The sequence below is a fragment of the Poecilia formosa genome, unplaced genomic scaffold (genome assembly GCF_000485575.1).
Source record: "Poecilia formosa unplaced genomic scaffold, Poecilia_formosa-5.1.2 Scaffold40, whole genome shotgun sequence".
NCBI classification, from domain to species: Eukaryota; Metazoa; Chordata; class Actinopteri; order Cyprinodontiformes; family Poeciliidae; genus Poecilia; species Poecilia formosa.
Genome location: NW_006799979.1, coordinates 1,838,969 through 1,854,213, shown reverse-complemented (window position 1 = coordinate 1,854,213; position 15,245 = coordinate 1,838,969). Strand labels below are relative to the sequence as shown.

At 39.5% G+C, this 15,245-nt stretch overlaps 1 protein-coding gene and 1 long non-coding RNA gene across 4 annotated transcripts in view; one reads left to right on the top strand and one right to left on the bottom strand.

The window, feature by feature from the left end:
* Positions 1-428: 428 nt before the first annotated feature.
* Positions 429-3,910, top strand: LOC107836120 (uncharacterized). Its single transcript, XR_001661971.1, has 2 exons — positions 429-2,957; positions 3,134-3,910. It is a non-coding gene; the product is annotated as an uncharacterized LOC107836120 (long non-coding RNA).
* A 2,099-nt stretch (positions 3,911-6,009) lies between these two features.
* LOC103137420 (potassium voltage-gated channel subfamily H member 1-like) overlaps positions 6,010-15,245 on the bottom strand; it is a 63,421-nt gene continuing 54,185 nt past the window's right edge. For all 3 annotated transcript variants that reach the window (XM_016670976.1, XM_016670977.1, XM_007551153.2), the window contains one exon: positions 6,010-7,535. In XM_016670976.1, coding sequence (XP_016526462.1) covers positions 6,666-7,535 — 870 coding nt within the window. In that variant the 3' untranslated portion in view covers positions 6,010-6,665. The remainder of the gene's footprint in view (positions 7,536-15,245) is intronic.

The window sequence follows — 15,245 nt, the reverse complement described above, 5'->3', positions numbered from 1 at the left end:
GAATCTCCATCAATAAGAAAACATTGTTCTGATCTTAAAAACAATCTCTAAGCTGTTCAAACTATTTAGTCAAGATAGTTTCATGTTAGAAAAACATGTTTTTCCAACTTGATTTCCAAGCAATTAATTTCATTCGTGTTTTAAACTGAACTCTTCTGTAAAGTTTCTCCTGTTGAAGCTGGGGCCGTTTCCATTAGCTGATTTCTTTCTGTGGGATTATCACGTCTGTGGCAGTAAGTTGGATCAAAGCGAGCCGAGGGTCAGCCAAGAATCCTCTTAAATGAGCACAAAACTGCGAGGTTTATCTGACATAAGAAGCTCACGCTGAAGAATGCACCTGCTTGGTTACAGCGTCTTAAAGATTAGTGTTTACCGTCAGCAGTGGAGCCGAAAACAGAACGACTCACCTCGCATGGAGGGGTGAGGCAGAGAGAAAGGATGCAGTATGTATAAAATATTTATTATGAAGAGCACAGTATGTCACATTTCATAACAAAGAGCTCCCATTGTGCTTGAAATAGTACATCTCCCAACACAGGACGTGTTAACATAGAGGCATGTGCATAATACATACACCAAATTCAAACTTTGCTCTTTATATAGAATCCTATCATTGCTTTATAACTTGTGCATATGTTTATATCCGTATCTTCTTTTTTTTTTCTTTTAGGCAGCTTTCTAGAGCTGACCACAAAAATAGATCTTTGTTCAAATCATTTCAGTGGAGCGACGGTAATTTGGATCATGAACGCCGCTTTTCTGTCTGCAGGCTGGACGAGGAGTCGGTGGGGGGAAACATTAATACAAAGGCACGAGTTTGCATGCTTCTCCAAGGTAACGTGAGGGTCGATGAGATGGGTTAGTGCAGTAGTTTAAGCATTTCCGTCACAAGGTGTGTCTAAATGTTAAAGCGCAGAGCTACATATTGCTTTTAAGGATCTGAATTGTCAAATATTTATGGCCTTGAAACAAGAGTGTGGGAGATGGTTCCCCTCCCCCTCCCCCACAAGCCGTTTCCAGGCTTTTGGACTCTAAACGGTGACGCAATCTCGAGTTTTCAGCTAAAAACAGACGCAAATTTTACAATTAAAAAACGACGTGATTTCATTAGAATCTAACAAAAGCAAAATGCGTCGCCAGTGTCCTATTGACATAACATGAAAATACATAGTCAAAGTGATAATAAGAGAAAGTTTACAAACCATTTCATTCATCTGTGTCAGTGGTGAAACAAAACAAGTCGAAAGAATAATATCATTCACATTTTTTTTTTCAAAGTACAAGAAAAACATCTGTTGTAAAAAATAAATATGCTCTCCTCTCAGCTGGATCAGGACAAAAAAAAAGAAAAGAAAAAAGAGGGAAAATATCGCCTCCTTAATGTTCATAAAAGTTCATGTTTTCATTTCAAGTTCTAACATTCAAAGATATACAGTTTCAACCCCGTGACTCGGGGTTTTCATCTTAAAGCTGTCATTGTGAGACTTAAAATCCACACGAATAAAAAATCCTCTCATTACAAAAGAATCATCTCATTTACAATCACTTTTACCGCCGTTAAAACCGTTTTACATGCTCGATGAAATCATGTCATTTCAGGCTTGAGAAGATTAGATTTTATTTGATATAAAACAAGCTTCCTTTTGTCGGATGGGGAGGTGAAACACCAGGACACGTTTGAAAGATTTTCGTCCTGGAAGTCAAACGCCGGAGCTCATCGCACCGGCTGGAAGCGGAGGGGAAATAATAGCCTGGCTAAATTTGGGGGCTGTTATTCAGGAGTGGTTGCATAGTAAGATGTTGGTGTCAGGGGTGAGTACAGTGAGTGCTGCTGCAGCATGCAGAGTGAATCCCTAATGTGTGGGAGTCGAGTCTGTGGGACGGCCAAACGCGTTTAACTCAGAAATTAAATGAGCGCTAATCCAAACGAGTCAAAGAGCGAAGGCGGCCGCTGCCACGGAAAGTATTTAAATTATAATAGTAATGATAATCTGACTTTGTTTCAGCTTTTATATTAAAACCAGCAACAAGTAATGCCTACAGCCTGCTGCTTCTGCTAGTAACGTAGTTTAATATACCTCATTTTCTGCAGCAGTAATTAGTCAGATGGATTGAGACACTCCTGTCTCGATCCATCAGCTCCGAGAGTGTTTAGCTGGGTTTCATTTTCTTAAAGCAATTTGAACAGAGTGGGCAGAAAATAAGCCTCTAATGCCGCTGTCCGGGGGGGTGGGGGGACATCCGCCGCCATCAATCAGCCTCACGTTCCGACCCACCTTCCGAACTCAGCTGTTTCTGATGCACACCTGCTCCGTCAAAACACACGTGAGCAAAGTGCCGCCGAGAAACACAAAGTAGTGCGTGACAGTGAAGTGGTGGGAAGATTAGGATTTGTTTTCACTTTCCCCCCCCCCTTTACTCTGACAACCATAAATAAAATCCAATACTTAGAGAAGCTAATCTAGAGGACATCATGTTATGCAGAAGCAGGGTCGGGTTACTAAACTGTATCCCAAGTTTGGCCTTCATGGGTGAATGACAAAGAGAAAGCAACAAGAACTATTTATTGCACATTTCGACCTACATGCGAAGCACTAATGCCAACACTCTGAACACACCATCTCCATGGTGAAACTTGGCAATGGCAGCATCATGCTGTGGGGAAGCCTTTAATGAGAAGATGGATGGAGCTAAATGAGGTGCAATCCCTGAAGGAAAAACTTGTGGAAACCTAAAAAAAAAAAAATACACTTAAACATCATGAATACCGTCCTAAAGCCACATGTGTAACAACGTGGTTTTAAGCAATATTCATATGTTAGGATGGCGTAGTTAAAGTCCCAATCTAAATCCAATCCCCATGGGGGAACAGACGGGTGTTCTTCACTTAATCTGATTGATCAGGATTTATTTTAGAAGAAATATGAAAAAAAAAAAATTGTCTGGTCGAGACATAAGTTCTCCCTTCAGTTTCATTTGCTCCATCTCTAGTAAAAAGTAAAAAAAAAAAAAAAAAAACCATCTCTAGTAAAAAGTAAAAAAAAAAAAAAAAAAGGTTTTCCTTCCGCTTCACATTTTTTTGCACTGCTTTCTGTTGTCCCATCTCATAAAAAAAATAAATACTTTGGAAAAGTTCAAGGGCTATAAATNGTAGAGGATTCAGTTTGATTTGCTCCATCTCTGGTAAAAAGTAAAAAAAAAAAAAAAAAATGTTTTCCTTCCGCTTCACATTTTTTTTGCACTGCTTTCTGTTGTCCCATCTCATAAAAAAAATAAATACTTTGGAAAAGTTCAAGGGCTATAAATGGTTTTGTTATTATTATCTGTGTGTTATTTATGCATCATTTCTTTACTAGATTTATCACCTGTGCCTCATAATCCTAAACAAAAAGACTACATATGAAAAACATCCTCTGTAGTTTCCCATGGAATCCATCAGATCCGTCAGGATGTTCAAAAGAAAAGCGTGTGATAAATTCACATGTAATGAGGTTATTAAACGGTTTAGGATATGTCAGAAATTATTTTGCGGCTTTGATCACATTTTGATCTTCTACATAATTCTTATCCTCAAAGTGTCTAAATTCCCCACGTTGCCGACTGATCTCCCTTTGATCATCATCCTTAAACATGATCAGCATCTCTGTCACTCGTTTGTGTGGTTTGAGCGCAAGAATGCGCCTGCGTTTTTTTTTTTGTTTTCCTACCCAGCAACCGAATCGCTTGTAGAAGCAGGAAAAAAAAAAAAAAAACCTGGCACCAAACCAAAACAAGTTCTCCCTTCTGTGAAGACATCCCCGTTTATTTATGCGAGCTTAATATTTAATGAAAATGGATGCAACGGAACCGAAGCGTGGCTTTTCCCTTCGCTGTGTCCATTTCAGCTTGCCTTGTAGCTCCTTAAATGGGGGTGGGGGGAAAACATGCAGGGAACATTAAATATTACAGAGAATTGCTTATTTTAGTCACAGAAAATGACTTTAGCTGTGATTTTAGATTCAGCAAACTGTAAATTGTAAACCAGCTCCTCAAAATGACTGGACTGTGTGATGTATTTCAGTTCAGCCATCAACTATAAAGCCTCTACTTTGGTTTTTAATATGCGCCAAAAAATGGCAGGATTGTTTAAAAATTCAACATATTTGGCAATTAATTTTTAACTTTCATCCATTTGTCAATTTTTAAAAGGTTTTGAGTGAAGCTTTAACTCTTTTCTGTTATTTTGTATTTGGTGAATATTTTTTTTCTGACCTGAACATTTTATTTTTGTTCTTGTTTATTTTTACCTTTCTAATATTTAAGAACTATAATAGTTCTTCTAATTTCTTGTAATTATGGAATGCAGTAAAATATGTAAAATATATGTGTACCATCATATTGAACATATTAGAATATGTGTTTTTCTGATGAGGGTCATTTGTCAGAATAAAAGAATTGGCTTTTAAAAATAGGTGTTGTTCATTATTCATTCCGCCTTTATTTATTTATTTCGTCCTTTTTTTTCTTTCTTTCTTTTTTTTTTTTTCTTGTTTTTTTTTTCATCATTAGGCAGAAAATTGTCATAATTAGCAGAAATAAAGGCTTCAAATCATCAGTCTGTGTGTCAGTTATTGAAGTAATATGTTTCACTTAGTGAACTGAGTTATTGAAATCAATAACTTTTCAATAATAATGTTGCCCAAAAATATAGTGACAATTATAGGCTCAAAGTAAAATAAAAAAAAATGATTTTGTAGTGCAATCTGCAGACTTCTCACAGTCAACTACATGTCAGATATGTACATGAGGGTTTTTTTAATATTAAATATAAACGTATAAGTAAATGTAAATTAAACATGCAGCATCAGTGGCAGATGTGTTCTTGATGTTTTTGTTGCATCTCATGTTACATTTTAAAATATTCATTTGAAACCAAATCGAAACATTAACTGTATGAAGCAAAACAACTTTTTTCTTTATTTATTTCCTGTTTTCCAGGTTTGGGTCTTTTAGGATTACTAAAATAATATTTTAATGCCTTTTAGCTATTTGAGAAAGCCAGATGATGAAATCATGACTTTGTGAGCTTCTGATGGGTTAATGTACAAAAACTGAGTTAAACAAATAAATGTATACTTTAAAGCAACACCAAAACAACACTACAGTGTAAATATATCGCTATTTTAGAAGTAAATCTCTGAGTTTATTGGCATTCAAGATGGGTTTTTTTCTGCATTTTTAAACTCTGATCTGGAGTATTTATGCTCAAAAAGACCAAACTGCAGGCTTTGCCTCCATTTATGAGAATTATAAAAATTTTTCTGTAAAATAATCCTTTTTTGTTCCAGCAAGAGAATCTGATCTCAGCTTACTTTATAAGTGGTTACATCCAACAAAAACTGTGAGATATAAGTATTGATTTTAGGACTAGCGAGAATTTAGGAGATATTTTAAACTATTGGGCTGCAACACAATGTCACTGTTTAAAAAACAGGATTTTAAAAAATATAAAAATAAGAATCATGCAAAAGTAGTTGAGTTGGAAACGAAATGCATCATGCACTGCAGCAGGGAGTTGAATCTGTGACGTTTTGTCATGGCAGGTTACTATTATCAGGTGCAGATTACCCAGTGGTTTTATGCGACATTATGTCAGCCTATTCTTTGATAAATACACATTAGCGCACATATTATTTTAGAAACATCGTCCCAGTGGGCATTCCTTTTCTAGGCTCATGAGATTTCCAGAAGAAGGTAAGGTGCGGAGCCACAACAAATGCTGCAGTTTGCATTATCAGATTACCCAACACATCCCCAAAGGTAAAAAACGCATAACTTTCACACAACAGTGCATCATGTATATGGCTGCAGTGCTCCCAGATGAGATTAGCGAATGCTAGACTTCAGCAAAGATGGATAACTTCCTCTCTGCAGGCTCACTGGTTAGCATTTAAATTCATTTTCTATCTAGCACATCCATTAGTGCTTTATGCAAATGATGTTGTAAGTTCTGCTCAAGAATGTTTTTTCTTTTTTTTTGGAAATCGGATTGCCCCGGCCAGAGTTATCTGTTGTATAATTCATAATGATCCCGGCAGATTTTAATAAGAGATGTGTCTGAGGAAATTACTGCGAGATTGTTCTAACATCTGGACGGAGTCGGCTCTTTCTGACTGAAATAATGCAAATGACTCGCTGTGCAGCCTCAATTAATCAAATATGGCCCCCATCTGCAGTAACAGGGTACACATCTATTTTAAATGACATGCAAAGAGTTTCATACGAATGATTCAATCACAAACCAGCGGGTCATGCTGCCTCCATTGGGGCTTCCCAACACTTACGACTCTGCAGTAAGTTCTGAGATAAAATCAAACTAAGCACGGTAGATTTTTTGTTTTTGTTTTTTTTTCCAACATGGCACAGTGGAAAAATAAATTATGTACAAACATTTTTCTGTCATTTGTTACATAACCTTCAAGCGTTGAGTGCTACGAACACCGTAACCGTTGACGGTCCCGCGTTAACCAGCGGGCACACCTCGTGTTAAGGTGGGTGGGTCTCTCGGACCACGCCTCATGCAGATGGTGTGCCGTGCGCCGCCTCAGCTATCCAAGCAATCTCAACATTACTGGATTCCAGCTGAGCTCACGGATTGCCGTTACCTGACCGAGCGCTTCTGTTCCTCATGAAAAAATGTCCTCCTTGTCCAGTTCTGGCGAAGTGGGCCTTGAAATGTCAAAAAGCGGCTGCTCTGAGCCGGTACTGGATTTCCTGGCTCTGAGGAGTTTGAGCACTTCGGCGAGCTGCGCCTCCAGGCCGGACATTCGCACGCTCAGGTTCTTGATGTCCTCCTTCAGCTCCATCTTGAGCTCCTGAAGCGAGGCCTGGAGAGTCTGCTCTGGGATGGGGTAGAAGGCATGCCTGGTTTCTGGAGGCTGGGCGGGACTGCGGTCCTGAGGAGTCATGCGGAACTCGCCCACTTTGTCCAGACGTAGGTCACTTTTGGTGATCCCGCTGTCGCATGAGTCCGTCTTCTTGAGGGTGGTGTGTGGCTCGTGCTCGGTGGTCCGCTCGGGTAAAGTCTCCATGGACTCGGCTTTGGCCACCTTGTTCCAGTTGTCGGCTTTGGCCATGGACTCCTTGAAGCGGCCCCAGCCTTTGACTTTGACCGGCTCTGCGGGTCGGCACGCCGCCAGAGCAACTGCTGAAGGCACCTGCAGCTTCGCCTTGTCTGTGGGGGGGCAGCTGGTTGGCGTTGAAGGTGAAGGGGCCGAGGAGGACGGTGTTGCTGGGCTTTCTGTCACCGTGACGATGCTGGTGGTCGTAACAGGAGCTTTGACCATCGACACGTCCACGTAGACCGGACCCTTCTCGACGTCCTGTTCGTTGAGCTCCTGTTTCTGGGTTGCCATGCGGGCTTCCTTCTGCTGCCGGAAGCGCTGGAAGAGTTTCCGTACCGGGTGATCCGGAGGCAGGTTCAGAGGCGCTTCGTTTTTGCGACGCTGCCGCTCCTCCTCCTCCCGTTTCACATCGCTGATCTTCCGGAAGACAATCTGCAACAGAAGTTACAGAGCTCACGTCAACCAGAGTGTTGGGCATCATGTACATCTGATTGATAAAGGTTTTGACCAGACGCAAGAAATTCTGTTCTTTAATGGGGATTTTTCTTCTTCTTTGTTTTTTCCCGGTAAAATTTCCACACTTGGACCATATAGACACTCTTTTATTAGGCCTTGTGCTAGCCATAAACCAAAAATTAACGTCATTCTACCCACGTCGATATTTTCTGTGAATTATCGAAAGACAAAGTCCTTTTTTTTAGGAAGTGTATCGGTAGGCTTACGCAGGCTGTGTTAAGTGAACAGTTGTATGACTCCACCCCATCTGGTCCGTAGCAATAAGCGAAAGAGATGGTGAGGTTGAGCAAAATGGAGGAAATTTCAAATGTTGAAGCAGCAACAGTAAAGATGGTTGAGGAGGAAGAGGAGCAGCTCATTCAATCATTTGGCAACATTTTGAATTCAGTAAAACGTCGAAAGTGAAATTATTTTATACTTCTAAACTTCTACATCTGTTCTTATTTGTCCGATGCCTCTTAACAAAAAGTACACACTTTCTTTCTTCATTTCTTTGCAGACGTAGTTTTTAAGTTCATTAATGTGGCAAAAGTTAGAGACGGTTGGGATTTTTTTTTTCTTACATTCACATTTTACATTTAGTTGTTTAATTGGGATTTTATGTGATTGAGAAAACTACTGAATGAATGAGAACCGACAGCAAATGAACACAGGGTTTTCAAAAAGTTACAAATAAAACTCCAAACTGTGTTTTGCTTTTGCATTCAGCCCTCCTGAGTCATTATTTTTGGAGAACCACTTCTCCCTCCAATTACAGCTCTGTGTCTTTTCTGTTGAGTCTACACCAGCTGTGCGCATCTACAGAAGGTTTTGCCCACTGTTTTCAAATTGGCTCAAGCTCAGTCAGGTTCGATGGGGAGCATCTGTTAACACACAATTGTTAAGAGTTTCCACAGATTCTTCAGTAGTTCTTAAGTCTGACCTTTCACTATGCATTTCGAACACCTAAAGAGCCAAACCAGACTCTTGTCGCTCTGGGTGTGAATTTAACTTCCTTGTCCTGCAGAAAATTTAATCTTTTTCTCAGTCTCCAGAGTTTATCAGTAGCTGACAGGTTTTTCTTCTACAATTGCCGTTTTTATGATGCTGTTTCTTCACTAATGTTCTCTAACCTTCAAAGAACAGCTGGATTTACAACAAGCCAGTTGGTTTCCCTGCTTTTTATTTAGGAGTGTCAGAGTAAACAGGCTTCATACAAATGCATGGAACACTTTTTGGCTTTGTAGTTTTATGGATTTTCTTCCTGTTTTGCATGAAATCCAAATAAAAGACAGTAAAATTTTCTTGTGACATAAAGCGAGAAAAATCTGTATAAGTATTGTGTATTCTTCACACGGCTCTGTCTTAGAGCTCTGTCTTAAAACCATGTTTCTTCAAGGGGAGTGGGAACAAAAACAAGACATCGGTTTGAAGGCCTGTGCTGACTGTAGAGATTTGTCAGGGAAACTGTCAACATTTCAAAGTGTGTGCATGTTGTAAATGTCACTCCTAAAGAAAACATTTCCCATAAGAGACACAGAAAGTTCACATCACGCCTTCGGCAAAGATACACAGTGAGCGTACCACCAGGCGGCTGGCTGTGGCTACATCTTTCAAGACACTTAATCTTGCATGCTTTTGAATAAAAACTTCATAAAAACTAGTTCTAATAGAATAAGGAGATGAGAAACGTACCTACCGAATTGCATCATCATTACAAACTTCAATGCAGCCTCTGTTCATTTAACATCACAACTTTACCAACTGCGTCACGCAGTACCTATTATGCTGAATGATATAGCGAGTCCTAATGTAGCAAACCATATCAAAACAGCTGGTGCATGTGAGGAATAGCAGAAGCAGCTCTACCCGAGAAAAGGCGGCACACAGAAGAAGGCTGGGTGATGTGACGTGTGGCTGAAAGCTTCAAAAATGATGCAGCTAGCCAAAATTAGCAGAATACCACATTGATGTTGGTGAAGCTGGAGCCAACAACCTGTCCACTGGCACTACTGCCAGCTTCCAGGAATGAAAATAAGGAGAGCATGCTGCGGGGATTTGTCTATCGCTTACCGATACACACAGACTCAAAAGACTTAACAAGAAATAAAATGTTCTTCCAGTCAGATTTGAGCACTTTGAGTTTGTCAACAAAAGATTAAGATCACTAACAAGATAATAAAAAAAAAAACATGTTTCTGTGGTTCATTATCTCCACTTCAGCCTCCTGTACATTACATAATGATCAAGAAAACTAAAGCAATAAAAATCCAGCATGCTGGCTGTTGGCATTTTATTTAACTCTGCTCTATCTGTATGACATTTTTAACGCCTCCAATTACTGAAAGCTTTCAAAGGTTAATCAGAAACAGCTAAAATTAGTGGCCATCAGCTAAGCTTTTCACTTATTTGAAAAAACATGAAAGCTGAAATGTGTTTTCTAGGGAGAAACAACTTTTAAGTTGCAAATATGACAGTTTTTCATTAGTATCCTTAGCATGACACTAGTATAGTTCCCATGCTACTTTAATTAAACTTGCCAATCAGAAAATTTAAACTCACCAAGCCACTAAAAAACAGGCAACACTTCAACTCATTCATATAAAATCCACGAAGCAGTGAACGCATAATGATGTTTTCCCTGGATTTTGTGCAAAACTAAGCTATGACCAATATCTGCTGACTGGAATATTAGTCAGAGTATCATTAATCTTCTTAGCATAAACAAAGAACATTTCACAGCAGATTTTTGATCTTTTGTACAAAGTGGAAAACAGAATCAAAACATATTTAGCAAACCTCTTTTTTACAGACAGCAGAGGTTCTACCACCGTTTAAAACAAGAGTGGCTCAGTAAATGGTCAAAGTGCAACCAGGATAATAGAAACTAAACAGAATTACAAAAACATTTAAAGGAAGGGAACCAAACTCTGGTTGTCCATTTGTTTGAAGGGTGCAGCTTTAGATGTGATGCCTTATACTTTCCTTGCTATACCTCCATAATGACACACTGTGCTGTGTGCTCACACCTGAATTCAGTATCTTCAGTGTTGTGTACCATTCCATTGGTACTAGTTTTGCAATTTGAGAGTCACGATTGAAGAGCTTATGTTGGCTTTTCTTCTTTATACCTCTGCTTATCATCAAACACAGCGCAAGAAAAATTAATCCCAGTTTCCTCACCCCATCCTTGTTTTTTATAGCATTTTTAACAACATTTGTTTCTCCTGAAAAGTACGACAGTCCTATCTCTTTGTTCTGAAAGTCGAGCTGTTCTTATAACTGGTACCTGGACTGCATGTAATTTGCTGGTCTTTTATCTTGTACGCTTAAAGGAGTCAAGTCTCAGCGCTATAGGAACAGAGTATTAAACTAAATCCCTCAATCCATCTCTCCGTCCACAGTTTTCCCCTGCAGTGTACATTTAGGAAACACACTGATGAACAGTGACTCTGATCCAGCAGATGAGATTACTTTTTTATATGCAGGCAATTCAATCTTGCACTAACACTCTCCTGGACAGGCTAACCGTGGGAATGAGGTAATGATCGGTAGCGACGCTTGACCTGTTGATCACAGCCGTTTATATCTGAGTTAAGGATTTAAGAGCAGCTTTAATAAATTGTAGCTGAGTGCTACACCTAGGTTTTATAAAATGCATGTTCTCTAATAAGATTAGACAGTTTGCATGGACACTAGCTTAAGCGTCTGACAGAGCTAGCTTAGTGGTTATATTTGCGGATTTTCTAAGTGGAAATCAAATAAACTATTATTTATGGAAAGAAGAATTTGTCTTTTTAATTAGACAGATCCAGCTGGTAAAGTGGTTGACTTTTTTGTTTAAAACTAACTAACAAGCTCAAACAGCTTCAGTGAGAACAAGTGTCTTAACAAATCGAAGATTGTAAGTGCACGAGTAGAAGGAGACAAACGGACTTCCTCTTATCTTCCTTGAAAACATTTTAGCTCCATTTTAAATGACTTCATGGGTCCTGAATGGGAACTGAAGAAACCATTTAGATGAGTGGTGAAAAGTCTTTACGGAAAAATAGAAGTTCAATTGCCCTCAAATGAAGTCATCAGGACTCTCATGCCCTGGATGTCTGAGGATCTACACCAACACAAGGTTATTCAATAAATTTCTGACAGTATTTCTACAGTAGTGAAGCTTTAAAAAAGCAATAGAAAATCACGTATCCTCCTGGATACTTAAAATAAAACTAATAATTATGCCAAAAGCTATTGAAGTGTATATCTCTGGGAAACATTTAGGTACTAAACATTCCCACCCTTTCTGAAAAACTGCTTTGGCTTGAAATTTAGTGCAGCAGCGATGAATAATTTGCTGTGTGAACACAGAGCAGTGGATTCATCATTTCACCAAAGCCAGCAGCTACTTTATCTCTTTGTGCCCTGTAGTCCTTTTCTTATGATCTGTTTGTTCTGACAGCCTAAATACCCTGTACGCTTTTAAGTCGCTGCTGAGAAAAGAATAGTGCTAGTTGAACCTCCAGTGAATATGCTGTGTTAGGTGGAAACATTTTCCACTCACAAAGGATTAGGATCAGAATCCATATTGATTTTATTCTGTTTTCAGTCGGGGGATGAGCTTATTATGAAGAACTCACTTTGGTTGTTCGGATGTGGCAACAATGGTTGATTCTCTAAAGGTCTACAGACAAAATGAACAGGGTGTGGTCAGCAGAAGCCCTGCTAGCTGCACAACTATTTACATGTTCAGATAATTACACATGTTGGGTTAACTGGGTATAAAATCCAGGGACCAACTCAGGGAGCAGTCTAACCTGCCGTACCATTTCTCATTGTTTCTGTGTGTGTGTGTGTGTGTGTGTGTGCGTGTGTGTGTGTGTGTGTGTGTGCGTGTGTGTGTAGGTGTCTCTTCTCATGAACTGCTAGCAACGGTCTCACATGTCTCCCCTCCTATCCTCCACTTGAGCAGAGCTGCCACTTTAGGCGCTCCTCTGAGTATCTTTTCCCCCCACAGCAGATGCAAAGCTGTGACTGTGGAGCAGCATTTCTTATTTTTATTTATTTTTTCCTGTCACACACGCAGGGATAGATGAAGAAAATAACAAAGCTGGATGTGCTGAAACAAGGTCCTTTGTTGTGGGACCTCCTTTTAGCAAATTAAGTGCTGTGTTTTTATCTCCTGCACAGAAACACGACATCTACAACCACGCAGGTGCTGAGTGACAAGGGGCTGGCTGCCTCCTCAGAGCGGCTGCCAGCCTTCCTGGCAGGAAGCGGACGGATCGAGTCTCAAACAGGTGCATCTCAATAAATTAGAATTTCATCACAAACTTCTGTTTTTGTTGGGGTTTTTTTCTCTTTTTTTTAGTATTTTAATTAAAAAAAGGAAAGTTGTTAGTTCATTACACACAGATTGAAAACTAAAATGTTTGATGATTATGGCTTACAGATGATGAAAACTTAACACATCACTTTCTTAGATAATTAGATTATCACATAAAACCAACGGAAAAGGTTTTGTTTTATAATGACTTTTGAAAGAATGTCCATAATGCTCTCAATAATTTACCTTTAAGTAGCGAATCAACACAACGTAGCATTGAGGCGATCAGCCTGTTGAGATTGCTCATCTGCATTGCTGGCTCTGGTGCCTCTTATCTTAATATCCTGTCATGATTTCTGTGTTCCTGCCATGTTTCATGCTGCTCCTTTGCTCTGACCCTCCTGCTACCGTTGGCTGCTGATCGCTCCCACCTGTGCTGCTGCCGATGTAAACTCCTGCTCTGCACTCAGCGCGAGAACGTCTGTCGTCATCCTTGTCACAGCCTTCCAGCTGTCCACGTCCACGTCCCTGACCTTCGTCTGCCTCCTGACCAACACCTTCGATTCTGGCCTTCGAATGCTTCTCAACTGTATTGTGAGCAACTCGAACCCTTCATTTATGTACCTGGACTGAGTGTTGCTTCATGGATTCTGTTTCTAATCTACCTGCTTTGTTAATGACTTTGATCGTTTCCCTGACTGCTGAGTATCGGATTGTGGATTAGTACCACCGATTCTTCCATGGTTTGTCCTGAGAAAAGGATCCTGACAACAAGTTTCCCAAAGTTTCTGAATTTCCAGCTTATAGAGTTAACTCTTTTGCAGTATGAGATTCTGCGGGTGAAACAATCCCCGGTTTTTCTCTGCAGCTACTTCTCCAAGGAAACAAACTGGCTGTGGTTTGATTCTCCTTGAAGGAGTTCCTGGTGGGTAATCAACTACTTCCTGTCTATTTGTCATTCACCATCCTGTTTGCTCTAGAGTCTGACCAGACACAGACCTAAAAGAGAAGTTGAAGATCACATTTATCCAATTATAAATACAGATTTTTAAACCGTTCTGGGGTTGTAGCCTGACTTTAGGGTCACAGTTTTACTTGATTTATTACATAAGTGGCCTTTTGTGGTTTTGCTTTCATGCTACATTTTAAAATTCTTATAAGTAAACCCACAGCTTCAGAAATTATGTTCTTCAAAATCATGCATTTATGTTGGGAAAAGGCTGAAATACTTCTATCTTTACAGAACTGTGTTTCTGTCATTCCTATATGTAAAAGTGTCCAATGTATATCACTTTAGTTCAAATGGGATTTTTAAATCCTTTATATGAATGATTTTTATTTCTCCAAAATACACTGAAGTAAATCAGATATAAAAAAAAGACATTTCTGTATTAAAAGTGTGCTGGCATATCAACACTGACACGTGTTTGGTTGTATATTTTTCTGACCATGTCAGGATGTCTTATACAACCAACAATATTCTCTAATTTTAGATTTTAAATGTGATGACAATCATCTTCAAGGTTTACTCTGTTACTCCTGCTTGTTCCTTCTTGTTTATTATCAATATACTGCAATTTCAGAAGGACCTGCTTCTTATGTGGGACAATAAATGATGATGATGGTTATCCAGCGCTGTTTCATCACACTGCACTCAATAAGCAGCTCTGCCCTCTGCACACTCTGATCCGGAGTCATCTGCCTATTTTTCAGTATTTTTCTGTTTAAGGCATTCTTCTTGTTGTGTCTGCATGGTGTTTTCACCTTTTCCCCCTTTATTACCAAACACCATTTGTCTTTTTTCCCCAACCTGCTCCCTCCCATGTGACTGCTTGTGTTTCTACAACATTCATCTGACCTTTGTTGTACTCACGGTCCCCGTGAGAGCAGGGATAACCATTAAAACTGTCAGCCCATATGAGGAGTGATGCCAACTGCGCTCTGACGGCTTGTATTAGGGAGTCACTCTCTAATTTATAGCTGTAGTTGTTTGCATGTTCATAAGTGAACCTAAGGTGACTGGACACACGAAAAGATTTGGCTCTCTGGAAAAGTCATCACTAATTAATTTACAGAATGTAATCCATCATTCGGACCTGCAGTCAATTTGCTAGAACAGATTTAACCTCATCTTTTGATATGATTAAAACTGAATTAGAGATTAAAATGTTTTATAAAAACAGTTACTTGTCTTGATCATTTTGAAACCTCCAGTTTGTTGAGAACTCTGCTGAGTCAACCCGTAGGGTAATGAAAACACGCCCCTAGGAAAGATGTCTGAAAAACCTTGAGATAATCTGTTGCTATGGCAACCTGAACTCCTAAGATGCTGC